This window comes from Microplitis demolitor, chromosome 2 (genome assembly GCF_026212275.2).
Source record: "Microplitis demolitor isolate Queensland-Clemson2020A chromosome 2, iyMicDemo2.1a, whole genome shotgun sequence".
Classification (NCBI taxonomy): Eukaryota; Metazoa; Arthropoda; class Insecta; order Hymenoptera; family Braconidae; genus Microplitis; species Microplitis demolitor.
The window spans coordinates 4,183,792-4,210,674 of record NC_068546.1 but is presented as its reverse complement, the minus strand read 5'-3'; the positions used below and the strand labels follow the sequence as shown (position 1 = coordinate 4,210,674).

The following is a 26,883-nucleotide window of genomic DNA, read 5'->3' as shown; positions in this document are numbered from 1 at the left end:
TACTGACCTATCCTAATCAACTAACTTTGTTGTAGAAAATACGAAAACAAGGTTTATGAAAACGATTAATTCGCTTTGTCAATTAGTTTGAAACCAGCGGCAGACACAGCTGTTTAGTTCGCTATCTAAATAGCATTAAGCATGATTGCTACTTGATTGGGTAACCGTAAGCCTTACGATGGGCTTGAGTAGTCTCTGTGCACTAGATGCGGGTTAAAGATCCAGTGATTGGTATCAAGAGAATTCAACTGATCACTGGAGCTGCCTGCACCCGTACCGACTATACTGGTATGGATGTTCTCTGGTTCCTCCCTGATACTACTCTGTCGCTAAAGGTGAGGTGTAGGGCATCCTGTAATGATGCAGTACAGCAGGCACAAGCCAGCCCACGGCCACACAAAAACTGGGTAATTGGAAAAAAATGAGCTGAGTAAACAAAATGTATACGATGTGACAGGCTAGTCTTGGTAAACTATCCACCAACTTATAAACAGTGACCCACGGAGTCACGATTATTGGTTACCATTTTCTTATCTACTATATAACACAAAAACATAAATTATCTAAGTCTAATAAAAAACAAATTTATCGCTGTGACAAACGAATTGGACATACGGGCAATACTGTTAGTTATGAGATTAGAGTACGACCTACATGTCCATTATGAGTGATATTTTTATGAGTCAAGGTCAATAACAAGTTCATTGTCACCAATGTATCTTTTGTGTGCGTCAGAACGTAATAGTCTGTTATGTATTTTTCATTGCAACAATAGATATACAAGCGAAGCAGATTGATAACAATACGCGGTTTATGTAAACATTTAGAAGCATGATGTTTTTAAGAAACTCCCTTTAGAAAAAAGTAATGGTTACTAATGCTACCAAGTTATAAATGGATATTTCGAGATAATGGAGAATAATCGGATAAATGAACACATGGGGACAGGTAAGAAATCCTATGGCTATTCCTTCAGATTAAACCCCCACCTTACTTTTAGCAGGATTAAATAAAAGTAAACATGATTTCAAAAATTTTACTTGGGATATTAACATTATCTGAATCTTATATAGTAATTTGATGTCTGTATATTTCTTAATTGCTGATCGTATAATCCATCAGCATCATTGGATTCATCTAGAACAAAGGAAACAAATAAATCGCGGAGAAAAAATATTAAAATTGGACAATACCTAGATTATAATGTAAAGAATGTGACTTACATCTCAGCGCAATAAATGCAAGGTACAGAAAAACTCAAATATTCTTTAAGGTCTGGTTTCCTCCGTTGATCGTCATATTTGCGAATCCAGATCAGTTTATCATCATATTGCAGCAACCCGATGATTCCTAGATAGTGAATTGAAACACCACTCATTCTTTTGAATCGGCGATAGTAATTTGAAATCCGTTCGAAAAGTATACATTCCAGTAGTTCCCATGGACCCGCCAACCACTCACGGGGCACTAGGTATACATATCTATGAGACATGTCACTAATTACTTTATTTTCGTGTGAATTATACAAATCGGTGTCTTACTGTATGTACTGTTTGATACGTACTGTGCTTCAGAAAAAAATAAGAGCTCTTGATTTCATTTATCTTGTTTATATTATAGATATATTCTATCATACTAAAAAGTAATAAACAAAGTCGGATGACTACAGTTCATGAAACTTACGTGTACCGGATCTTATCATCGGACACGTAAATTCCGAAGTGCTGTCTGGGATGTGGGCAGCATTTCTTGTCCTAATCTTTACGCATTCAGGGCTGCTGGTCATGATAACCAAGACGAGCTGTTACTCCTCCTACTTTGATTACAGTACCTTCAATTTTCTTGGCTAAATGATCACAAGAAATTTTTCGTTTCAGGATAGCTTCTAAAGATCTTGACGTACAACTGTTTGTTTCTATGAATTAGTTCTGTTAATCATATACCACCGGGTAACACTTGAGTAAATCAATTTCCAATTGAGGACATTGACGACATTGACCCGGGTCACATTTAAATAGAGCACTTGAAGCGATGTCTCGCCAATTGAGTATTTAGCAGCAGTCAGTACGTTTTATCAATCATTTCACGACAATAAACAAGAGATCATTAAATGCATACCAGTTATTTCAGACACAGATTGATTGATGTGTTTATGAATAAAGTTATTGATACAACAGATTTTGTCAACCACTTCAGATGTGCAAACAATGAAGAGTGTTCTACGGAACTGCAAACGCTGATTGAACAGTGTTTATAGTAACAAGCATGAATGACGTTTAATGTACAAGGTGCCAAATGGTACTTGAACCCATTGACGTACAATGGGAGATAATTATCTGAAGAATATAAATCCTGAAAGAACTGCTATGTTTTCATTCGTCAACCAGCTAGCGGCTTAGAACGTTCATAGCATTGACGAATAAACGCTATCGAATTGAAGAAAAATCTGTAGAGATTTCTCAAATACTAGGCTACGAAATTGATGCTACACAGGTAAGTTTTAAAAACAGTGATGAAGCTCTCGTGTCTTTAATTACTCGACTGTAATATGACTAAAGATTTTGCTCTTTACTATATCATATCTGAAGCCTGTTACCAAGCTCGGATTTAAACAGGATGCCCGAATGTGCTGAGTCGTGTTTGATAAGAATTGTTCTTTACAGATACTCAAGCAGCTGATAAGCAGAAGGCAGAAATTAAATCTCCAGTAGCTGATATCATCTGTGGTGACAGCAAGAAAATGGCTGACAAGACTAAGCCTACAAAGAAACAAACGGACAATGTAGTTACGAAAATTTTTCGCAGAATGAGTCCCACAAAGAAGCAGTACAACGAAATGAATCCTTCCAGTTCTTCGAAAGAGAATACAGCCTCGAAAAGCTGTCAAACTACTTTGTCGGCTTACACTTATACGTCTGATGGGTTAGCTTCGTCTCATTCATCAAGCCCAAGTTATCCCTCGACCCCAACTTTTTCTCTTACTCCGGCCCCGTCTTATCAAACCATTGATCAATCTCCACGTAACTCTGAGCAGCAGCTTTTGGGTCGGCTCCACTCAACTTTTAGTGAGGCAACTAACATCATTGAACAGTATATGCTTGTTCGTGACCGTTATAAGTAAACATTTATAACAATGTTATTATGTCTCCAAAATTACTTACTCTTAACTTGAAATAACTTCTAATCACAGTCTAGTCGCGTTATGGAATTGCTTACAGGATTTTAGGGGAATACATCTATAAGAATTCCTGTACCCTCACTTCTACAGCAGTCAACCACCATAACTCATCTTTTCCCTAATTTACAAGTGTTTGAGCGTGTACATGATTATTTTCATAGCCACGAAGGGAAAACGTTTTCAATAGAAATATTAGTCGACGAATTCATAATGAGCAGACTCATAACGTGACTCGACTGTAGGTAAATTCAATAACACACTGAAAAACAATGTTATGTCTCTATTCCTCATTGTATTAACAAATGTTTATACTTTTCGTAACATAATTTTTAAAAATGTTATTATACTAACACAAATTGAAAAATAAATTAAAATACAAAAATATTATCCCTTTGTTTTATTTTTTACTTTCATCAAATTATTCTAAAAATAGATCATGGATTGCTGACTGCATGAGCTTATATCTGTTTCATAGTAGAAACAGGTTTAGATAAAGAAAAACGTTACTGCATAACAGTAGCACTTTTAATACTTATGATGCAACAGAAATACTTAATATGTATTCCATGACCTTTGCTTCAAATTTCAAAGATAATTGGCCTCTCAAGGTTTTATTTCTATAAGACTTGTAAACCAATAAGGAAATGTATTTATAATTTTATTATTATTTATCATCGCTAACAAATTGTTAATATTATCAGACAGTAATACAAGTCGCACGTGTGTAAATTAAGTGAGTTAATCAACTAATATTTGAAACCATGTAAGTTTATTCTACTTATTAAAGTCAATAAAATAACATTTCATGTGCAATCAAAATTGGCTAACGAATTTCGTTTGTTCTCTCAGATTGCCTAAGGGTGACTTTAATCGAAATGATGAGCTCTCATAAACCCAATAGAAATGTCCCGGTCAATAAGACTGAAGCAAAAGCTACTCCTATGTTAAAAAATGTTAAAGTAACTCAAGAATTGTCTACTCAGAAGGAACCGGCTGTTCTAACTGGTTCCAGGCAATCAAAAGCAATAGAAAAGCTTGAGAAAGCTAGGATAATTGCAGCTTCTGCATATGAGAAACAAGAAATCTCTAAAAATAGAGAAACCCCAGAATCGAGAGCTGATGTTCTGCCAACTCAAAGCCAAGTTGGAAAAACAGGTTCGGTGGAACTTCAAGAAAATCTCGAAAATCATCAACCGAATGCTGTTAAGCTACCAGATCAAAAGCAAATCGCATTACGGAAAATAATAGGAAAACTAATGCGTCAGCCGCAGTAATTAATTGTAAGATGTATACAAAAAAACATAATTAGTAGCTGCTATTTTTTCTGGTATTGGCTACGTTTTTTCAGTATTGGTTTTTGGCTAATTCAGTAATGATCACAAACTATTTCTTTGGCAGCAGCCGACTATTTCGGTAACAGCTACCGATTAACATTTGGTAGCTGCTACCAAAACTTTTTTTTCCATGTTAGTGTAAGGTAGCAACACATGATACAAAAGATAATTTGTATTATGAGCTGATAGCTTAAGATTTATCGGTACACGTTAGTGTTCTAATATTTTTTATTATTTGTTTGCTTACTTCACACTTATCAGACATCGTTGTTTCGGAAAAACTTTCTAAACATGTCTAGGCCACCAAGAAAGTAAAACAAACATACTTTGTTAACTCAAATACATTTACTTACTCTTTATAAAATGCTACAACCTACAGTGCGCATCTTTTTCTTTACACAATAAACCAAGAAAATTCTATCAATTACCGTTTCATTTTACAGTAGCGCAATAATGATTCAATTCAGTAATCCTATAATAAAATTTAGATGAAAGACATGTGAAGCCAAATTATTTGTAAAGTGATTGGTCGACAGCGAAAGAATATATGCAAACGATACCCGCATGGAAAAGCTATATATTGTTAAAAGTATATAAAAAAATATATGGTGAAGATGTGATGAATATAGAACGGCAAAAATATCTATATTGAAAAATGCGGGTACAAAAATATACATTAAAATATATATATGAAAAACGACACGCGCTTTTGTACGCTAGTGCAATATAAACGTTAACGAAGTCTATTGTCTCACAGTGTCTTCTATTCCTTACTTACTCTAATTAACTGTAAGTGTGTATCTATTTGAAGTGCGGGCGCTGATATCAGTGTCTGAAACAAACATAACATAGAATTAGTTAAGTTTATACCGCTAAAGCTCTCAATCTTACTTGGAGAATTTCCGAAAGTGAAACAAGAGTAACTTACAGAACTGAACAAAGTATGCAAGTCATAGGCATTACGGAATATTCGTTTACATCTGGGTAATCACTCTGGTCCCAAGATTTGCGCATCCACACTCCAAAATCGTAATGAACCAATTTTGCGGTCACATTTTTCAAACGAATGGTAGTGCCTTCAATGTATTGATGTCTCTGCCATTGTTTAGTTGCTTCTCTTGTCACTATTTTTCTTAGAAGTGAATTATCAATAACAGCCCACTCCTTGGGGAAATAACATGTGTATATTGATGGCATCGTTAAACTGACTCGAATAACAAAATACGACGTGCCTTATCGAAGACTTGAAAGCAAATAACGGAATACCTCGGTCACTGGGGAGCTGTTGTTATTGTTTTTATTGCCCATTTGATAAAGAGCGATAATAATAAAACGAACCTTGTATTGAGAAATAGGGTTCTGTAGCACATGTTTGGAAAAAAAAAAACGGGCTTACCTTTTAAATAAATAGTCACCAATCCATCAGCATCCAAAAATATTTTTTCCCATCAGGATAGTTACTCTTGTCCCCAATTTTTTTCATCCATAACTTCAGATTGTAGTATTCTACTTTTATAGTCACATTTTTAATTTTAATTACTGTGCCCTTTATTTCACCATTTAAGTAAAAATGATTTTTTGTACTTTTGAGAAGTACTTTTTCTAAATCTGAACGGTGATATTCGCTCCACTCTTGGGGGACGATGCAAATATAGTGATATTTACCATTAACCAACATTTTCTTTACTTATTTTATTAAATAAGTAGGACACGAGTTATGAAACGGTGTCAACAGGTTGAGCAACTTACGCGAATCTGCATGATTTATTGAATAATCGGTTCCAATTAAAAATACAGATAAATTTTAACTTTTTTATGACGGTGGGTTATCAGTAAGAAAAACTTCGTAAACAACAATCCAAAGATTATGAATTACCGCAATTAACCCCCGAGTGGGTTCCGTCTTTTTTTGGTTTCAAAAATCCAGTGTCCGAAAGCTCGGAAGGTTTGTCATTCTGAGACGAGACGAATAGGTGGATGCGTGAATGCGAGTCACTCACACAAAGAAAGAATGATGAACCCATAAAAAGTCTAGGAATAGCTACCGGACATAACGAAACTCGAGATATTTGTTAAGCCATAAGATTTTTGAGTTTTCGACTCTTACTGCAAATCCCGCGCCCGCCAGTCACTTAGACCCATTGTTTCCATAAAAAAGCGATCACTCAGAACGAAACATCTTAAAAGGTGCGGACCTTCAGCAACTAGCAATGAGTAAACAACGAAAATAGATCCAAAAGTATACCACTTGAACTACTGCAATAGGTTATCTTTCAAGTTTGTGTATAGCATGGCCGTCGTGATACTTATGACGCAGTAGCATGATCAAAACACCTACGACACTAATGAATTATAATTAACTTCTGATTGTATGTTAATTGTGTATTATCAAGGAATTTATCTTCGTTTGATTTAGAAATATAATAGCTTTTCCGATTATTAACTTAAAAAATATAAATGAAATCTGTTGTTGATCAGGTCGTACCGTTCTTTAGAGTACACGTTTTACAGAAACATATTGGTGGCAAACTGCTTATTCTATTAGAAAATCTAATAGCTTTTCGAATAGTGAACACAAATGGTGAACAAAGTTATCCGCTGACGCATCAAAAATGATGACGCCATCGCCAAAAAAAGTTTGTGGAACAACATCTACAGTACGGACTATTGTCACATTTTATGAAATATACCATTTAGAAAATTGCGAGATGGCAATCATTTCTAGTTCCATCTAAAAGCATCTGTATGAGGTTTTCAAACAAATATTCTCGACCCCTACTAGGCAGAGACGCCGAGACGAAATTTTCCGATTCACAAGTAACTGTTGGTTCTAATCTATGAACCAGGATGTTTACTGTCTACAAATTTTCAATTAGACAGTTTCTTATCGCTCGAGTTAAGAGTTAATTGATTTATTTGTCGGGCTCTATCTACTAGCCTTTAACCTACTGCCAGATAATGTCCAATCCATTATTAAATAAGATTATTTCACATGGCATATAACCGTTCAATTTTGGTTCACATTAAGGCCCTAGGAAGAAAATTTAGAGGAATCCAGCAAAGGTTCTTACATCAGTCCCAAAGAGGTGACTTTTGATAGATTCTAACATCGGTCCTTAGGGTAATCAATGCCTATTCGAGAGGATTTCGAGCTATGAGTCTAGGCACTTGTAGTTTTCTATGTAAGTTTCCTATCACGAGAACATGTCCTCAATGTGTAAAAAGGAGTTGATAGTTTTTAATGACACATGGATTTGTTCCATTATGGATTTGTATATTCAACTAGTTATAATGACACTATCACGCCTCAGCTGTGTGTTTTTGTTGAGTAATTAATTCACATCCGTTTCGATGCACTTATCACAAAGACCCCTGACACAGTATTTATCTTAATCACTTACCGCAATTTATAAATACAATGCGCTTGTGAAAATCAGCCACTTCTTCTAAAAGTTCCATCGTGTACTGTGAAGTTACGTTCTTACGTTAGAATTACAAGACGAAGATGGTTGGTCCGAAAAAGTTCACTGTTGTCAAGTTTACTGGGGTACTGCAACCTGGAAAAAATCCTTACAAATGCGTACCAACCTCGTGGACCAAAATCGAGAATGCAAATGGCGCGGTAGTGCCCTACCCAGCGGAAGATCAGCTGTCACTGTGGTTCGATCGCATTTATTATTGCAAGTTGCCAGCAGCAGAATGGAATACATGGCCGGTCTCGATTGAATATGAAGCAGGTGAGTCACACTCTTGATTAAGTAATCAGAAACCCTCTGACCACTGCAATAACAACATTTTACTAAAGTTAATAAAATGTTTTTATTGCAGATTCATACGAAGCGGGGATGCTTTTTATAAAACGGCAAAATGCTACGCAGCTGGATGAAGAAGATCTGATGATATGGAAGCAAGCAAGCCTTGAGTGTTTGGAAAATTTAGGTCGTTATCATCCGATCACTTTAGTCTATAGTCTGTGGTCTAGAGTGGCAAACATTTTTACCCAATAAATAATTTTTGAATTTTAAACTTCTTTTTTTTTTTTTTTTTTTTTTTTTCAGTTTGTGTTCCGTAAGACTTAACTTCCAATCTCAAAAAAAATTCATGTCAATAGTAGACTTGCCCAGCCCACACAAGTTGCCGTAGTCATTTTTTGCGTAAACTGAGACAGTCGAATCATTTTTTACAGAAAATGTAGTCAACATATTTTCCATTGTATCACTTACCACGTATCGTGTTATCGTCACGTAACTAAATTTGTTTTATTCTAATGAAACTTTTACAACCGAACCCACTCGTCGATATTGCTGAATGCTTTTACATGATTGACGATTTATTGCATGTTCTATAACAACTGAATTATCGCAGACTATAATGCACTAAGCTGATTGATAGCTTTCTAAAAAAGCTACCTGGTAGGTGGTCGAGATGGAATAGTGCATCTATTTAAACTTCCTCGGTAACTATTTTTAGTCAGTACAGTCCAACCTTTCATAACTCTCATATCTGTTGCAAACATCTACATCAAAAATGTCCAAAAAGTTTACGGTAGTTAAATTCTCTGACATATCGACATATGGAAGAAATCCGTATAAATGTGTTCCGAGTTGGTGGATTGTTAAACGACATATAAATTATGTGACAGTGCCGTATCCACCCAGGACTGAGATAGTCCTTGCCTTTAAAAATATAATTAATTGTGAACCGCCTTTACATGGCTGGAATGAATATTGTGGGACTGTTGAATACGTAACAGGTGAGTCATTATTACTACAACATTTTAATAATCATTACCATTAAGTTATAATTTGGAACCCCTGTTTGACATTTATCCTTTATTTTGCCTTAACTCTAGTTCCTACCACATCTTCTCGACCTTTTCCCTTTCCTAATTTTTCCCACCTTACCATATTGCATTTGTATACTGTAGTACAAACGCTGTGTTGGGGAAATTTCCGCCGGTAAATTCGACTACTACTAGTGACCTACCACTTGCTGAATTGTGATGAACTTGTGCTTTTTTGACGTCAGCACTGCCTTGTGTCCATTACACCAAAGCTAATCAAACGTTACATTAAATAGTGCCAGCAGTTGAGCTATTTGGGCTAATGCCGTATTTCATTCGATGATTCTATCCATTAAGCCACACTGGAAGGATTGTTAAGTCTCAAGGTGGGATGATTCCACACCTCTCCCTTCCAGTTATTAGCCAAATGGTCACGGCGGGGAGCTTTATGCTGTTCATCGATGCGTGAGCATTGTATGTTCGAAAAAGAAATCAGACAAGAGAAAACCTCTGATGGATCTAGATCTATAACGGCAGGACCACACTGTCTACCGTACGGCAGTATTTTTAGAATTAGAGTAGATAACCTATGGATTGATAAACTTGTACCCCGCCGACTTTAGTTCTACCTTAAGTCCATTACACCAAAATAAAACAAACATTTTTGCGAAATCTAATTTTTATCATTTCTTACAGATTCTTACGCTGAAGGACTGATGTTCATAAAGGATCAAGACCCACACTGTATTCCCGAAGAATTGATATTCGTAAGTCAGCTGACTGGAAATATATTATCACCGACGAAGAAATCTAATGCATTAATAACGTTCCTATCAAAAATTTGGCTGAGATTTTACAGAACTTTTAAAAAATAAACACTTTATTTTTATATAACCTTAGATTTTTTATTAAATTATACATTTTAATCTCTAAAAAATAACAATCATTAGGAACTTCAAAGGCTGAATAGTGTTTATCTCTCTAGCTCAAAGTTTTATCTGCAAAATACTTACCTCATAGCGATAACATTAACCGTGAATACGGCCGATCATGAAATCTTGCGCCAACACAAACATTCTAACATACGGTTTGGATTAATAGTTTTAATTTGAAATCCATCGATAACGAGGTTTTCAACTTCATACCGTGAATACGTAAACAATTCTTCGATAAACAAACTGTAAAAATAGCTGATAGCTATTTTTTTTTGATAGCAATAGATCGAAAACAACACACAAGTAAAATCTTCATAGCCAAACCAAACAAACTTCGTTTTACATTTCTTGAAGTTCTTGACCTATCCTATTTATTCAACTGTGTTCTAGATCACGCATGAATTTCTTTTTTTTATATGCTGATTAAACTCATTACAAGTCAGATATGATTCAGCTTGCTACTTTACATTTCTAAGTACTTAGTCTCTGCAATTGGTTACAATATGTTTGAACTTCCAGAAGTCCGTTTTCGATCTTTGGTTAGTTTCTACCAAAAAGTCGATGGGTATACTATAAACCCATAAAACGTCTGAATGCCATTATGTTAATGATACTGGTCTTCACAGGCCATCATCTAGATCTGAACCTCGTGACCAAAGTAGAAGTGGTACTGGAACACTGGCCCTTGGGTGATTCCGTTTGGTTAAGACATCTGTTGACCTATCAAGGCATAAGCTGATAAGGTCTCCTTACCAGTCCATGAGACAGCAACAACATCAGCCGATGTTTAGGAACTCCTGATCCAGCTCGATCTGCCATGATCTAATGATACTTCAACAATTTCTAGATGACTCACCAGTTAAGCGACAATGACCTACGAAATTCACAACTCGTTGACTCACGATAAGGTAATTAGCTGCTATTGTTATATCAACTGTGTGACCCTGTTTAAATTATGTAAAGCCAATAAAAGTAAACAAACCAATTTGACATTGAGGTAGTACTATGAATAACAAACTATAATCAGATACAACAGTATATTATTCACGTTGCCCTCCTCGGTCAAGTTCAATGAAAAGTTCATTGCCATCAATTTATCATTCTCGCCTGGCAGCATGTGATTGCGTGCTATTGACTATTTAATGGGACAGCGAACATACGAGCCAAGTGTGTCTATTAATAATAATATTTGGGTTCTGTCGACACATCGGCTTGTTTTACTTTTCAGCGATTTTTTTATTAGTAGTAAATTATAGTTATTATTGCTACCAAGTGAGAGAAATAGGTCTAGAAACTTCCGAGCAGTCTGAGCAAACTGAATAATTATCCGTGGAAAGAGATGGTCAATGCGACGGTTTTTGTTTAGATAGAACCCTAAAATAATTTTTCTAGGTAAAGTCAATGAATTTAAGCACATAATCTTTAATATTTTATTTGTAAAATAATTATTATAAAAAAAATACATTGAACCTTAAAATCTAATCTTTAGTGAGCTGGCTTATCAATTCCGTCTGTACAGGGGCTTGTTCCTGAAACCAAATGACTAAGTTTATTATGTGTCATATAAAAACTGACCTTGAATGGATAGACATAGATAAATTGGACGAAATACGTTAGAAGTCCGGATCGCTGACGTAGTAAAGCGCTCAGCACGTAACTGACACAGTCTGGGTGGGATTCCCATTTCAGACTATGCGATTATTTTGTTCAATTTATCTATAAACTGTTCATGGAGATGGTTCCTCTCTTATCCTTTCTAATTCCCTACAATCCTACTTCATATTTCTCAATATGAGAATGTTGGGACGATTTATGTATTTAATCTGGTATGTGTGTACATGGTGTAATTTATAAGCTGTTGTGTAACTAGAAATATACCTTACCGTTCAAAGCAGAACAAGCAAGGTACAAAAATTGCAAAGTATTCTGTAGGATGCGGTTCATCTCGTTGATCTTGAACTTTGCACATCCAGAGCTTTTGACCACTATATCGTAAGATTGCTATTACATTTTGGATGACAATAGCAACGCCTTCAATTGTCCCAAACTTGCTATAATAACTTGCAATTTCTTTGCGGATTGTATATTCCAAATCGGCCCATGGTAATGATAACCATTCATAGGGCACTAGGTACATGTGTCTATGAGACCCAGGATTGGAGATTATAGATCCTTGCATGCTGCAGAGTCCCTTGTGATTCTCCGCACTGTATGATAAATTCTAACATTTATAAACAATAACACAGCACTGGAGTTTATTTATCTCCATTTAAATATAATTAAAGTATTTTTACTAAAAGTACTAATAGTTTAAGGATGAAAGGTATGTAACTGACGGTTCACGGCAATCATTGCAGGACATGTAGACACCGAAGTATTCCTTGGGACTTGGCCAGGACTTCTTATCATTATCTTTACGCATCCAGGGTTGAGGGCCGTTATATCGAAGATGCGCTGTTACGCCTTCTACCCTGATGCCGACGCCTTCAATTTTTTTAGTTATTTGTTCACAGGTCACTTCTTTTTTTATTATAACTTCCAAGACGTCTGGGGTATAATATTCCTTCCCCCATTCATTTGGAACTAGGCACACATGTTTATTAGACATTTCACCAAATTATATGTTTTCACATAACAAAGATAAACGTGCGACTCGTGTGTTCAGGATTCAATTCTGTTGTTTATATAGGATAGAAAGATACGTAGGGTCATAGGTTTCCAATTGACAATAACAAGTGCATTGGCCGTTGTTTGATGATAAACAGCTCATCAAATGAGTGATGCTACGCATTTGCTCATGATAATGTCGTTTATCAATTTCGCAATAAAAATGTCATTTGCCAGCCAGATTAAAAGGTAAACTTTTCACAAACAAATTTTAAAATATTGCATTCCCGTATTCATCCTGTTACTAGAGCCCTCTGCTCACGAGCATAAAGGCTGAGGCTTCTTAACACAAAGTCTTTACCGTGATCAACATGCCGACATACACAGGTGAGCACACCCTTTCTCAAATGTTGCCCTCTTTCGGAAAGCTCTCTTAGTGCCCACTAGTACCATCTATTAACCATATATTAATTACTGTAAGTTCTTTCCCTCTCTTTCCCTTCCTTGCGTTTTACGGTCGGCTTACTCCTAACCTGAACTACATTTGTTTACTGAAATATTTTATAGATATAGCACAGAAATCTATAGAAAAAACTGACTAAGTTAGCCAGCTGTCATATGCGACCTCCTCCGAATGTTGAGTACAAAGTCGAAGTAAATTTCTTAAATAAATAAAAAAAAAAAAAAATGGAAACTTTCTGCCGCAACCGAGACTTGAACTGCCGGCCTTGCGTAAGATCCAGCCTGAGCGCTCAAGGCCACAGCACATCGGTAAGTTACATTATGAATAAACTTCTGAACTAAGGATTTGTTTTGGACCTTCTGGACTACTCAATTTTATTGTGACGAATACACTAAAAATATTTCTGTGGAAAATACTTCAAATTTACTACGCAGTTTTTGGCAATTGAACGTGTTTTGCCCTCTAGAATATCATAACAAACTTGTTGAGACAATTCATAACTACGATCTCGTCCCAATCAATAATAACGCTGTATTAGGAATTCAGTAAGTATACCGAGACTTTATCGAAAGGCATTCAAGGAAATAAGATTGCATCTTTTTTGTATCCATGGTTGCTCATCCGAATCCGTTCATTAAAGGATCATGATTATACTGTGTTCTAGGTCAGTCAGTGTCCTTTAAATAAGGGTTTGCAACACGTAGAAAACTTTAGTAACTGCTGCTATCTATGTTACATACAGGTGTTTTTTAAAGGGTCCAATTATTTCAAGAATATCAATAAAACATACGAAGGGAAGTAAGTAACTCTACGGTATTTGTTTGGAACTTTACAATCATACTTCGAACAGGATGAAATGAATCTGAACACATGATTTTTAACACTTTATTGATAATACAAACATTATTTTTAAAAACATAGCACTAGGACCTACTTTTCTCTGAATGCTAACTTGTGGCTATTTCTTCAGTGATTTGCTTCTGAAACAAAATAACTAAATTAGTTACATGAGTCATCCAAAATCTTTTAATACCGTAAATAGCCTGTTGTAAAACATTGAGAATGTAACTTACGGGGGGCTGCAATCAATGCAAGGTAGATGAATTGCAGTATATTCTGTGGGGTGAGGCTTATCTCTTTGATCCTGATATTTACGCATCCAGAAATGTTGGTCGTAAGACTGGAGACATGCTGTTACGTTTTGAATCCGAATCACAGCGCCTTCAAGCTTTCCATGTTTGCTATAATAGTTTGAAATCTCTTCGTGAAGTGAAATTTCTAAGGCAACCCATGGAAGGGCTAGCCATTCGCGGGGAACCAGGTACAGGTATCTATGAGAAGTAGCATAAAAAAACGTTGATCCTTGCAGATTACGCACTAGTGTGTGACTGTCCACCCTGTTAAATAAATATAGTATTGTCATTAAAAGTACAAGAGCCCTGAAGTTTATTGGACCTCACATAAAAGTAATGATGCAATGTCTGTAAATAAAATGCGGAAAACTCACGTCTCGCTGTTATCGTTATAGGAAATGTTCACTTTGAAATATTCTTTGAAACTTGGCCTTGAATTGTTATCCTGTTTCTTACGCATCCAGGGATGTTGGTTGTAATATCGAAGACATCCCGTAACACCTTCTATGTCTACTTTAATGCCCTCGACTCTCATGATTATTTGCTCACGTGATATCTCAGTTTTGAGTATGAATTCCAAGATATCTGGCGTATAATCTCCTCTACCCCATTCATTTGGAACAATGAATAGATGTTTAGAAGACATGCCCACAAAGTAGACGTTTCTGAGTTTTGAAAGCCAATAGTACACTATCTGCACTAAGGATTAAGTTGAGATATTTATATAGCGTTCGACAGTATTTACATGAATGGGTTACTAATTAGGTAAGTGCATTACCCGCTGGTCAAAGTCAAATAGGACAACCGATATGAATATATGCGCGTAATTAGAGTGCTGACCTATTCAACATCAAAACAACACGACGCAGTTTCAGGTGATTGAACTTGTTTTGGAATTCTGCATATAATATACTATTTATTATACGTTATAATGAAGCTGTTTAGTAAAAATTGACACAGGAACAGCGAATGATGTATTTACTCGAACGAGAATACCACGCCACGAAGCAACAGACATAAATCATTTCTAATATAAAGCGTCAAGTGGTACTCGAATCCATTAATTTTCAATTGGAGATGATTATCTGAAGAATATAAATCCTGAAATAACTGCATTGTTTTCACTTGCGACGCAGCTGACGGTTGAGAAGGTTCATAGTATTGACAAATTAACGTTATTAAAAATTGACGTAGCAACGGTTTGTAGCGGAGGTAAGTTTGAAAAACAGTGACGAAGTTCCCATGTCCTTAACCCTTTCTCGATAATCCGTCTTGAGGAGTATCGGTATGAGCTGCTCAGAAATAAAACCAATCACAGTTCTTAGTAAGGCTATGTAAGTAACGGTTCGTAGTTGTGTATGCGCCCCCTTCTACTATTTGTCTGCCCCTTGTCCTCAGACTAGCGCTCTTTTCGTTTGATATGACGTAGATTCAATTTAAGAGTAGAGACAACCAGGTCAGGGTTAATAACTCGGCTGTGAAATGACTTTTAAGATTTTGCTCTCTACTGTGACATCATATCCAAGAAAACTCAGAAAATAAATGAAACGACATCTCAAAAACTGATGCCTGCTACCCAGCTCAGATTTAAACTGGAAACCTGAATGTGCTGAATCGTCTTTGATAATAATTTTTATCTACAGATACTCAAGTAGCTGACAAGCAGAAGGCGGAAGTCAAATCTCCAGTGCTGATATCATCGGTGGTGACAGCAAGAAAATGGCTGACAAGACCAAGCCTACAAAAAAACAAACGGAAAATGCGATTGCGAAAGTTTTTCGCAGAATGAGCCCCACGAAGAAGCAGTACAACGAAATGAATCGTTCCAGTGTTTCACTAGGAGATCCGTCATCGAAGAGTTGTCAGACAACTTCGGCGTTTTACACCAACATGTCTGGTGGGTTACAGCCTCCGACTCAGTCAACCAGCCATAGTTATCCGACAACCCCAACTTATTCTCTCACCCCGGCCGTATCCTATCAAACAATTAATCAATCTTCAAGTAGCATCGAGAACCAGCTTTTACGTTCCTTACACTCAACCGTTAGTGAAGCAACTAACATCATTGAACAGTATATCAACCTACGTAAACGTGAAAAGTAACTTTTTGATGTAAATGTTAACACGTAACTAAAAATGCGTATATTATTTTCTTATCATGAGCTATAAATGCGTAATTGTATTATCATAATCAGGAAATATTATTATCATTGTTTTGAATATAATTAATGAGAAATGTTTGTACTCTTATTAACATAGTATATAAGTATGTTATTGTGCTAACCCGAATTGAAATATAAATAAAAATACATGAATGGCATTCACTTGGTTCGTTTCCTTTCTGTTCTATCCAATTCCTTACAAGAATAGATCAAAGACGTTTCTACAACCGAACGTTCTTACTCTATTATAGGAAAAGATGCTGCTCATTATGACCAATGTCAAACTACAGCATAGAACTTAGTCAGTTAAATATCATTATCTAAATAAAACTACACTACTGATACTTAGATAACCTTTGTCATAATTTTCAAAGATCTTTTAATAGGGGCCGCACTCACAATGATTGTAATAAAAATAAATTATATTTTTGGCTCGCATATTTCAAAGCACGTAGTGAAGCATCAATATTAGTATAGTATACAGTACCGCAAGTCGCGCGTGTGTTTTTACGTGCGGTGAGCTATATAGCCAATAAATAAAAGTTCGCAAGTTTATTTTAGTCGTTAAAGTAATAAAGTCATTTATTTCATGTGCAATTGGAAGTGGCTGAAGAATTTTGTTGATTGCTACTCTCAGAATTCTTAGGGTGCCTAGAGCTGAGATAATGAGCGTTCAGAAACCTGGTAGAAATGTCCCGGTCAATAAGACTGAAGTAAAGGCTACTCCTGCATTAAAAAATATCAAAGTAACTCAAAAATCGTCTACTCCGAAGGAACTAGCTGTTATGGCTGGTTCCAGGCAATCAAAAGCAATAGAGAAGCGTGAGAAAGCTAGGGCAATTGCAGCTTCTGCATATGAGAAACAAGGAATCTCTAAAAATAGAGAAACCTCAGAATCGAGAGCTGCTGTTCTGTCAACTCAAAGCCCAGTTGGAAAAACAGGTTCGGTGGAACTTCAAGAAAATCTCAAAAATCATCAACTGAATGGTGTTAAGCTTCCAGATCAAAAACAAATTGCGCTACGGAAGATACTAGGGAAACAAAAGTATTATATGTAAACCACGGGTCCCTGGATGTGGGTAGAAGGCAGCCATGTTCAACAAACAGTGAGTTTTACAATAAGTTAATCGCTTAGAGTATGCATTCTCATATTCTGTAGGCTGGGTCAAGTGCTTCGGTCAAATTTCTCACAGCTTGCTTACATTACACACAAAACTTGCGAAAAAAGCACAATACCATAAAATTACGTACATTTCCGAATGTGTGTGTGTGCATAAATGTATACTTTTCTGCTCAACAGCATTATTTAATTAATTTAAAAATGCTAACGTAGGATGGATGGCATGGCTCAATGGATATAGACAAAGTGAACGAAATATGGCATAGGCATAGATAACTCAAGTGGAAGGGAACTCTGCGCGTAACTGACATGGTCTGGGTTTGATTCCCAGTCCGGGCTATCTATATTTTTCTCAATTTATCTATAAATTGTCTTATTGAGAAGGTTTGCATGTTTTAGGTTTCCACTATATTAAATTGGTGTAATACCGTACGATGGAAGGTGTGGCTCAATAAGTTAAAGATCAAACTTTTGAGCTCTTAATTCCAATCCTAAGTATTTTCCATTTAATGTCCAAGATTTCTCATTTAAAATACACGTAAATTAAATTACTTTTTTTTTAGATTTCTAATACTCTATTTATGTTTTTCTCAATTCATTTGTAGACAATTCATTGAGAAAATTCCTTACTTATCCTACTCTATCCCTTTCTGTCTTACGTCTCCTTCTTCAGGGAGTTGACGTACGTAACTGGATCTTTTAATAGGACAAGTGCATACGACTTGGAATCAATTGACCATATTTTACCACCTCTTGAGATAAATTTGACAATCGATTTGCGTACTATTTAAGAGTGTTGTTTGGTAATATTACAATTAATGAATCTGACTTGGAATTGATCAAGCCCAATTTGTCATCAACACTTATATTGATTTATTTCTATTAAACTGTCAAATACACCATAACAAGACTTTAACGGGCCATCAGCCAATCGGTCGATTTCCAGACCAGAACATAAAGTCGGTCTTTGGAGACCTAAAAGTCAGTCTGGTCTTGACATTTCGCGGTTCGAGTATCGTCGTGCTTTACAATTCGATTTTGTGACATCGTCCTCAGCCTCCATCAAAGTATAATAAAATGCTGTACGAAGACGAAGATTCCGCCTATGCTGAGATAGACGGATCAGAATCTGATGACGAAATTTACGACCTGTTCGAAACTGTGTATCCGGATGATGGGTGGCTGACCGCAAATGATCCAATTTTTTGGTGCCTCGCGCCAGCTCATCTAGAAGAGGTCGCATGGTTGTTTCGTGCAGCACCGACTAGACAACCCCGAGATTCTATGAAGAATCCTCTGACTCTCTTAGAAGTAGATATTCTTAACACTTAAGCCAGTATAGCACGGTAATAGTTCAACATATTTGCTTCATTTTAACTTTGTGTTCTACTTGTTCCAGTACTACATTCAAATGGACGTCGAGGAACTACTAGACAGGCTGTGGCTGGCACCGAAAAGGGTTCACGATGCTCTTTGCATGGTGTGGGTTCGCGTGAAAAAGCGTCGTGATCTTGCAAGAAAGAACAGCTTACTTCACTCATTGGGACCCGAGCTGGATTTCTTTGTCGATGGGGATTCTGCTTAACCACCATCATGGACACCATCGTCTACCTAACTTTTATACTGCTCTACTTTGATTTAGTTAAAGTGCGCATTAATTGTTTTGCAGTAACTGATATCGTAAATTCTGTTAAATTTACCTGTTGTGTACTCTTAGAATAGTAAGGATTCTATTAAATAATACAATATAAACAATACATTAAATTTTATTTCCATGAATAAGTTTCACATTTTTACCATAATAGCTAAGACAAAATCAACGAGAGTAGAATGGAGGGTAGTACGTGCTCGTACATCTGAAATAAAAAAAAACCTGTGTTATAAAGATAAATTTCAACAAGACAATGAATGGTTCCGATTTGAGGTCATGGGGGATTAGGTTATTTGCGAGACTTTAGCACTAAAAATATATAAACCACTCACGGCTTTGAACAGAGAATGCAATTCATTCGTATTCCAAAGTATTCGTTCATATTTGGGCTGTTAGATTGGTCATCGGCTTTACGCATCCACGGATTATAGTTATAATAAACAAATTTTGCTGTTACGTCCTCTAAACGCATCGTTGTTCCCTCAAGGTGTTTGTAATAACGCCATTGTTGGAATGTTTTACGTCTTATTGTATCGTGTAGAACTTTTTCCGAGTGAACAGCCCACTCGTTAGGAACATAGCAGGTATAATTTGACAGCATTTTTACAATAGGACCGAGTAGAATAAAACAAATAAACAAAGCTAGCAAATGTAGAATTTCTAGATCGCGTCAAAAAGTCTTTGAAGCGAGTGCCAAAAATCTGGGAGTAAGAATATTTATATGCATTTGCAAAGATACTTGAGATGAATTGGAATCAAATGAGTCTAGATCTAGGGGCATCAATCACAAAATCTTTTAAATTACTTGGACATTTAAAGACATACTTACTTCTACTAGCGAAGACGTTACGATTCCACTAGTATCCTGAAGTACTTTTTTGGATCTGGATGATTTCCCTTATCTAGGGTTTTTTTCATCCATAGCCGCAAACTGTAGTTTTCTACGGTAGTAGTGACACCAGCGAGATCAATAGTTGTACCAAACAGTTCACTCATTTCTCGTTTATTTCTTTTAATACTTTTGTAAACAAGAGTTTCTAATACTGGAAGAGGAAAAATGTTCCATTCGTGTGGGACATAACATATGTATTTATACGGCCCAAGAAGGATCATATTTGATAGCTATACTTGAGGAAAAGGCTTTAGTGTATGATCGGTAGCTAGTGTTTCGAAGAAACCATAGGATTTGCATTATTTCGCCCAAATATATATACCGAAAGGTGAATAATGAAAATAGGTATGCATCATATTTATTCCAGGGTTATCGGTACAATTAAGACAAATTTAAAGAGAAAAGTAACGAAAAACTGGAGAAATATCGATTCTTGCTTATTTGTAGCCGAGAAGATCCAATAAGTTTTCTATAATAATATGGAATATTTAAAAATTTTTTTAATTTTGGAAATGACATTGCGCTATTTAGCGTCCATTAGTTGTCAATGAAGCTTCAGTGACAACCCTAACTACTGTTTACCGCGAAACAATAAAGGTTAATTTTACCAATTCAATGGACGTTTGGGTTAAGGCCAATAATTTTCATTATGAGTTTAATGCTCGCGACAGCTGTAAACATGCACTGATTTATTGATACGACACAATTTACTTCTGATGAATTGAAATAAAGCTTTAATTGTCAACTAATTGTAAGCAGTTAATGATTATAGAGTATCTTAATGACCAAATCTAATAGCTTTTCAAATTGCTAACGAATCCTGATTGAATCAAGCTTGTATTCGATTCAAAAAAAATATCCCATTTTTTACGAGGGTTAATTTTTACATACTACCAATGATTTTCTATTAAAATACTTTTAGACTCATCAGAATATTTTATTGATTGGAAAATCTAATAGCTTTTTCGATTGTGAACAAGAATACTGAACAAAATATTTGGATGGAGAAGTGAAAATTATGATGTAACTGTTCGGCAAAATGATTGAATTAAAGTTCACATCACGAACTTTTCTCATAGTTCGTAGCAGGTCTCATTGAAAATTTCCCGCTGACCATCATACCTAGTGCAATTTAAGATCATTAGTATGAAATCACCATACATATGCTACCTATGCGTACTAGGAGAGATCTTGAAAATGAAAATTTCTTGTTCTACAAAAATTCAAAATCAAAAACTATTTACAAGTGACTTACATACGAACACATTCATTTCTTGCGGAGCATATTTTTGTAAGACTTTCGTATTTTTAATGTATCTTTGTAATCAAGTTCATTGCTACCAACTATGGAACAATAAAGAACCATAGTTCGTTCTGAGTTTGGTTTTAATTCAAGACATAGTAATTAGTAGTATAAATTTCTATTGACCAAAAGATGGAATGATTAGTTCTAATAGCACTAAGTCAACTGTTGCCCCTTGTATCTAGTTCTAGTATTACTAGATCTGAAAAATCTCTTCCCTGGTAAAATTCCTTTCTCTGTGGATAGCATATCAGTATTATTATTTCTGGTCAAAGAGAAAAAAATTTTTTGGAATTGGTCTAGAAGTCATAAATTATCACGAGAATCGCAGTCTTCATAATAGAAAAAATTACTTTAAGCATTTGTCATACTCAAACACTTTATTTTCAGCGATAATAATGTCAAAAGATCATGAACAGTAGTTCAACAATAGTTCAACTATTGAAGTAACAATACAAAAACAAGGCAATAAAAACGCTGTCAAATACTGGGTATTTAAGATGGTGGTACTTCGTGTATTGCCATCAGTGTGAGCTTGCTTCCATAGAGAGAATACGATTTTGAGTGGTGATTCATCAAACGCAGTAAGTTTTTTTTTTTAATTCTGGTACACACTGATAGAAGACAACAGGACATTACAGTCCTTGTTCGTGATTACCTACCCGAGTTGAAGGGGAAAGTGGCATACCCGCGCATTAGGATGTCCTACGTTTCTAGTATACGGGCGATTTTTCACTAGATTAGCACCTGAAAGTGTAATATCAAAACCAAAGTACGACTTTGTTCTCTCAAACCACTAAAATTCAATTATTCCCTGCAGGTTTAATAAAAAATTTATTTTCACCTAAATTGTAATTACAAATGCAATCAATGTTTCAGATTGAGGAAATGAACAGTTTCATACAAAAATGTAAAGAAACAGGAGAAGAAATGAAGTTCATAGCCTCTGAAAATATTCAAAAAGTGAAGAATATGACGGGTAGCAATCTAACGGCAGATGACAAAAACAAACTATTGGAGTGGAAAAGCTCAGAAAAATCCCGTCAACAATCAAATGCTTCTAATTCCAACTACTCAATGGCTTCGAGCTCTTCTTGCCATTCTAAAAGTTTTAGCAAAGTACAGTCAAGGATTGTCCTGAAGATGCTACAAGCAAAGTCTACATTCTTCTGTCAACCTAAATCAGAAGATCAACATTGTTTATCATCAAGTTTTGAGGTTACAGAAACTTCCAGTATCTCGGGGTCATTATCAGACTAAATATATCACGAGCACTAATTATTAAGTCTAATAATGTGCAGATTTTTTAACAGCCACTGAAGGCTATTTTTTATACTATTAAAAAAATCATTTAATTTTACGAGTTTATGTATTAAATATCCAACTTACCAACCTCATTGAAATCATAGCCTATTTATTCATTAACGACAAATTGGAAAAGCTAAAATCGTAAGATGCCGAAAATCTCGCTAAACACTTGAAATATCATTTATTACAATCTTACCGATGCAGTTAATTCAATAATTGTTTGATGTGATAACACATTTCTAATCAGAAGCAGAATTCATACAAATATATGATATGCCACAATGATATGCCCAATTAAGAGGGTTGATATTTTCATCACCTGTCAATTATCATTAGCAGTTAACTTATGACCATGCGAGTCACAGTAATTGTAGCGTTTGAAAAAGCCCGCGAAAAGCTACGGCGCGGATCCACTGAGTCTGCGCATCGCGGGCATGCGAGCAAGACAGAAGCCGGTTTTGTTAACCAAGGTCAAGTTAATCTGATAGATGAGTAATACAAGGCGATGTCGTATCAGTGCGCTTGTACGAGTTATTTATGTATCTAACATGTAGGTGTTTATTTACAATAAAATTCAATCGAGTTATTCGATATATAATTTATTGAGGATGTTACTTCTAAAAAAAATATACTGCAAGAGAGCAAAAATATTATGATGTTGTAATAGTGATAGACAGACTTTGAAGTATAAACCATTAATTTGCTTTATATGACGAACAGCTTGTAAGTATACGTAAGTTACTTAGAAAATTATGAGAAAATTTGGCTGTAAGTTAACCCTTTTAGTTTGAGAGTCTTGAAACTTCTTGGTGCCTATCGAATGAGGTTAGGGTGAGTCGAAAAGCGCCCTGGATTCAATTGTGCGCAATGTGAGAGTAGTTTTGTTACTGTGTATCACTTTCTATTAATTTTAACCCTACTTTGTGTTTGGTAACAGTGCCGTAGTTTGCATGGCTTTACATGGCTAAGTTGAATATTGAAAGAAAAAACTTTTTTTTTCTATAATATACCCCTGCCGCGGGTGCTAAGCGTTCACTTTAGTTTCATAACGACTCGCCTGAACATGGGGGGTGAAGTTTCAATGTCAAGCACCAAAAAATTAATGTGAATTGGTCATCAACTGAGTTTACGTAACTTCTTCATCCATATTAGTATTTCGCACTAAATTAAAATGAACAATTTAAAGATAAATGACACATTTGCATTAATCTGACTATATTTAAATTTTATTTCTATGAATACTAATCGTCTATTGTATAGGTAGACGATAACAATCTTTCGAGATATCTTATTATTTTATCTATTTTTGTTAAATTTGTGTATATTTGCGTATCATTCCATTTGCGATGTAGAATTCGGAAATTCAAAATAACAAATAAGTATTCGCTTCGGAAAGTAATAGAGGTGACAAATAAGTAAGGCCTTGAGAAAAAAAAAACTTCATTTACTGATGGGCATTTACAGAAAATATAACGTTAGATACTAACAGATAACGAATACCATACAACAACACCATATTTAGATTAATACTGGCCTATCAATCTTGTGCGATCCATCTCGTTGCTTCTTCAAAACAGGTCACGTCCCATTTGGCTTCAGATGTTAATGTCGTGTGAAATCAGGAAAGTCGATGATCACTTGTGATACGCACAAAAGTTTCCCAAAACATCCTGACTTTTGCAAACTGTCAACCAACAGTTTAAATATAAAACGATATCACCATTATTATATTTTCGAGTGGTCTCGTATGAAACGCGCAGCATAATCTTTGGAATTAGGTTTGCTTTTCTCATCTCCGTCTTTGCGCATCCAAATATTGGGGCCAAATAACTCAAGTTTTGCTGGCACACCACCAACTGAAATCGGGGCACCTACCACTTCTTTGTAATTCTTCATATGCTCTTTAATGTCAGTGGTCAGTACACATTCTAGAGTTGATGTTGGGTAATCATTCCACTCTTTAGGTATGAAGCAGACTGATGCAATATTTGAACACTTTGAAGATGATGAAGACGGTGACGATGATGAAGTCATCTTAAGTTTGTATCAAGTATATAATTGTTTACTGAATTAACACTGACTGCATAAATATTTTAAAAAAAATAATAAGAAAATAACTGACGTCTACTCAGTACTGCCAAAACAACACTAGTTATGAAATAAACAGAACAGGAGTGAGTTTTTATACATCCCGACAGTGACGACTCCTAGAATAATAAACACACTTTTATTCGCTGTTAGGGTCTGCACGTGAGTGCGCTTCCTATAATAACTATTTATATACTAGCTATCTTTAAAAGCTTCTCAAAGATTTACTATGGAACAATTTTTTTTAATTTTAGAACCGTCTTGTAAATTACATTTATTTTATAGATTCGAAAAAACTTCGACAAGGACTCAAACCAAGGGCCATAAGGCGAGTTTGATGTAAATCAAACACCCCTTTCTCGATTTGATTTTATTTACATGAGAGAAAACGTTCATAAGATAAAATAACTAAAATTGTAACATATCTTTGCTTTCAACCCTGATGTCAGGCATGTTCCGATTTAAATATATATATTCCAGACGTAGTTCTGCTTTTCCAATAATAAAAACTGACAGTTGTTAGTAAATAATGCATCGTTAAAACTCTATTGACGTTAATCAAGGTTAAATAAATTTAGAAAACTTATTAATCTTAAACGTAAAGACAACAAAAATAGAACATTAAAATGTCTTCACTCATTAAAACTGGCCATCGATTACGGGTCAAATGACAATAAAGGTTCAGAAAAATTTCCTTGCTGGAGTTAGTTCAAGAAAAACATGTGTCTTACCAAATTTCGAACAAACTGAAAACTAAAAACCAACACTAAAAATCAATACCAAGGTAATAAACCGCCACGACCTATTCTATAATTAGAACGTTGATCCATTTTTGGATTTTTGATTCAAAAAGGGTTTCGGCGAGGTAATCTTGTCAATTAATGGCTACCTATATCTTTTTCCTAGAACTGGTGTACTGTTTCACTGGTCTATTTTAGGTACGAAGTACAGTGCAATGACCTTCTGAGTCCCGATAAGATAATTGGTTCCAGTGAACACATAGTTGATAAGAAACAAGTGTCCTATAAAAAGTGCACCAATAACTGATAATGGACAAATGTCCAATGAAAGTTGAAAGGCGTAGGAGTATTGTTACTTTAACTACTTGTTTAGCCTTCAAAACACATTGACATTGTAATACACTTTGTTTCTAATAATAGTTTCGCTTGTTTACGAGAAGTAACACGTGACATTGATAGGTACATGCATATCAGATTCATTTGTTTATCCAGCTGTTATAGCTAATGATTTCTATTCATGAACAATGGTACAAAAAGCAAAATCGTAAAAATCACGAACAATAAACATGAGTGGAATAACCAGCAAAAGGCCACACTTAAATTAAATTGCGTTCTTCACTTCAACAAATGTGTACAAACGTAAACATACAAACTCTGTTGAGGTATGCATTATCAATGTGGTCAACAAACTCACTGACTTTGAAGTAGAGCCAAGGTTACGACACACTTTGTTTATACGTTGAGTATCATAACGAACAATAAAGAATTTAGTTTATAGATCATCCACTCGAAATGTGATGGTCATAAAATACTAAAGATGCGCAAGAAAACGAGTTATTTGTTGTTTTGAAATTTGATATAATTATTAGATTCGGACATAAAATTTAAGTTTAATAGCTATTTAACGACCATATGAGTAGTTTATTTTATTTTTAGTCGGTTATAAATAATAATAAATATGTGGTTATAGAAAGCGACGTATTATTGCTAATAAAATGAAAATTTAACATCCATGATAAAAGAAACGATTTGCAATACATGCCTATGAGAGGAGTCATTTAAATGTATTCACAAGCATTTGAAAAATTGTATTTTAAATCGTTTGTTTTAATAAGGTGTGGAACATTATTACAAGTTTCGTCTCTATCGATTACAGTTTGGTAGTTCCTTGAACAATTGAGGCTAG

General features: G+C 35.3%; 8 protein-coding genes and 3 pseudogenes across 8 annotated transcripts; 5 read left to right on the top strand and 6 right to left on the bottom strand.

Moving 5' to 3' along the window:
• Nucleotides 1-417: 417 nt before the first annotated feature.
• Nucleotides 418-2,647, bottom strand: LOC103576972 (uncharacterized; annotated as a pseudogene).
• LOC103576977 (uncharacterized) lies at nt 2,549-4,452 on the top strand (annotated as a pseudogene).
• A 1,205-nt stretch (nt 4,453-5,657) lies between these two features.
• LOC103576971 (hypothetical protein) lies at nt 5,658-6,536 on the bottom strand. Its single transcript, NM_001414798.1, has 3 exons — nt 6,399-6,536; nt 6,053-6,193; nt 5,658-5,871 (listed from the first exon to the last, which is right to left on the bottom strand). The coding sequence occupies exons 1-3, from the start codon at nt 6,534-6,536 to the stop codon at nt 5,746-5,748; spliced, it is 405 nt and encodes a 134-aa protein (NP_001401727.1). The 3' UTR covers nt 5,658-5,745.
• Nucleotides 6,537-7,019: 483 nt separating this feature from the next.
• LOC103576970 (hypothetical protein) lies at nt 7,020-8,519 on the top strand. Its single transcript, NM_001414797.1, has 2 exons — nt 7,020-8,249; nt 8,341-8,519. The coding sequence occupies exons 1-2, from the start codon at nt 8,018-8,020 to the stop codon at nt 8,517-8,519; spliced, it is 411 nt and encodes a 136-aa protein (NP_001401726.1). The 5' UTR covers nt 7,020-8,017.
• Nucleotides 8,520-8,621: 102 nt separating this feature from the next.
• Nucleotides 8,622-10,170, top strand: LOC103576969 (hypothetical protein). Its single transcript, NM_001414796.1, has 2 exons — nt 8,622-9,265; nt 9,992-10,170. Exons 1-2 carry the CDS (start codon nt 9,040-9,042, stop codon nt 10,168-10,170), a joined length of 405 nt encoding a protein of 134 aa, NP_001401725.1. The 5' UTR covers nt 8,622-9,039.
• Nucleotides 10,171-11,731: 1,561 nt separating this feature from the next.
• LOC103576967 (hypothetical protein Segment Q family) lies at nt 11,732-12,841 on the bottom strand. The gene is made up of 3 exons (NM_001414779.1): nt 12,567-12,841; nt 12,114-12,437; nt 11,732-11,759 (listed from the first exon to the last, which is right to left on the bottom strand). Exons 1-3 carry the CDS (start codon nt 12,836-12,838, stop codon nt 11,732-11,734), a joined length of 624 nt encoding a protein of 207 aa, NP_001401708.1. The 5' UTR covers nt 12,839-12,841.
• LOC103576968 (uncharacterized) lies at nt 12,835-16,083 on the bottom strand. The gene is made up of 2 exons (NM_001414980.1): nt 14,808-16,083; nt 12,835-14,697 (listed from the first exon to the last, which is right to left on the bottom strand). The coding sequence occupies exons 1-2, from the start codon at nt 15,077-15,079 to the stop codon at nt 14,370-14,372; spliced, it is 600 nt and encodes a 199-aa protein (NP_001401909.1). The 5' UTR covers nt 15,080-16,083; the 3' UTR covers nt 12,835-14,369.
• Nucleotides 15,251-18,548, top strand: LOC103576976 (uncharacterized; annotated as a pseudogene).
• Nucleotides 18,549-19,343: 795 nt separating this feature from the next.
• On the bottom strand, nt 19,344-20,173 carry LOC103576965 (hypothetical protein). Its single transcript, NM_001414795.1, has 3 exons — nt 19,709-20,173; nt 19,513-19,571; nt 19,344-19,445 (listed from the first exon to the last, which is right to left on the bottom strand). The coding sequence occupies exons 1-3, from the start codon at nt 19,965-19,967 to the stop codon at nt 19,344-19,346; spliced, it is 420 nt and encodes a 139-aa protein (NP_001401724.1). The 5' UTR covers nt 19,968-20,173.
• Nucleotides 20,174-21,942: 1,769 nt separating this feature from the next.
• On the top strand, nt 21,943-23,819 carry LOC103576963 (hypothetical protein). The gene has a single exon (NM_001414793.1). The coding sequence runs from the start codon at nt 22,423-22,425 to the stop codon at nt 22,819-22,821; it is 399 nt and encodes a 132-aa protein (NP_001401722.1). The 5' UTR covers nt 21,943-22,422; the 3' UTR covers nt 22,822-23,819.
• Nucleotides 23,820-23,886: 67 nt separating this feature from the next.
• Nucleotides 23,887-25,005, bottom strand: LOC103576962 (hypothetical protein). The gene has a single exon (NM_001414807.1). The coding sequence runs from the start codon at nt 24,901-24,903 to the stop codon at nt 24,595-24,597; it is 309 nt and encodes a 102-aa protein (NP_001401736.1). The 5' UTR covers nt 24,904-25,005; the 3' UTR covers nt 23,887-24,594.
• Nucleotides 25,006-26,883: the final 1,878 nt, after the last annotated feature.

Coding starts and splice junctions, on each gene's coding strand:
- LOC103576965 (NM_001414795.1), bottom strand. CDS start 19,967: ATGCTGTCAAATTATACCTGCTATGTTCCTAACGAGTGGGCTGTTCAC. Junction 19,572..19,708: donor ACGAATGAATTGCATTCTCT/GTTCAAAGCCGT, acceptor TTTTTATTTCAG/ATGTACGAGCACGTACTACC. Junction 19,446..19,512: donor ATTTTGTCTTAGCTATTATG/GTAAAAATGTGA, acceptor ATTATTTAATAG/AATCCTTACTATTCTAAGAG.
- LOC103576969 (NM_001414796.1), top strand. CDS start 9,040: ATGTCCAAAAAGTTTACGGTAGTTAAATTCTCTGACATATCGACATAT. Junction 9,266..9,991: donor GACTGTTGAATACGTAACAG/GTGAGTCATTAT, acceptor CATTTCTTACAG/ATTCTTACGCTGAAGGACTG.
- LOC103576970 (NM_001414797.1), top strand. CDS start 8,018: ATGGTTGGTCCGAAAAAGTTCACTGTTGTCAAGTTTACTGGGGTACTG. Junction 8,250..8,340: donor CTCGATTGAATATGAAGCAG/GTGAGTCACACT, acceptor TTTTTATTGCAG/ATTCATACGAAGCGGGGATG.
- LOC103576967 (NM_001414779.1), bottom strand. CDS start 12,838: ATGTCTAATAAACATGTGTGCCTAGTTCCAAATGAATGGGGGAAGGAA. Junction 12,438..12,566: donor TGCAATGATTGCCGTGAACC/GTCAGTTACATA, acceptor TTTATCATACAG/TGCGGAGAATCACAAGGGAC. Junction 11,760..12,113: donor TGCTTGTTCTGCTTTGAACG/GTAAGGTATATT, acceptor ATTTGGTTTCAG/GAACAAGCCCCTGTACAGAC.
- LOC103576968 (NM_001414980.1), bottom strand. CDS start 15,079: ATGTCTTCTAAACATCTATTCATTGTTCCAAATGAATGGGGTAGAGGA. Junction 14,698..14,807: donor TATAACGATAACAGCGAGAC/GTGAGTTTTCCG, acceptor TTTATTTAACAG/GGTGGACAGTCACACACTAG.
- LOC103576962 (NM_001414807.1), bottom strand. CDS start 24,903: ATGACTTCATCATCGTCACCGTCTTCATCATCTTCAAAGTGTTCAAAT.
- LOC103576971 (NM_001414798.1), bottom strand. CDS start 6,536: ATGGGTTCATCATTCTTTCTTTGTGTGAGTGACTCGCATTCACGCATC. Junction 6,194..6,398: donor AAGACGGAACCCACTCGGGG/GTTAATTGCGGT, acceptor AAATAAGTAAAG/AAAATGTTGGTTAATGGTAA. Junction 5,872..6,052: donor ATGGTGAAATAAAGGGCACA/GTAATTAAAATT, acceptor CATGTGCTACAG/AACCCTATTTCTCAATACAA.
- LOC103576963 (NM_001414793.1), top strand. CDS start 22,423: ATGCAATCAATGTTTCAGATTGAGGAAATGAACAGTTTCATACAAAAA.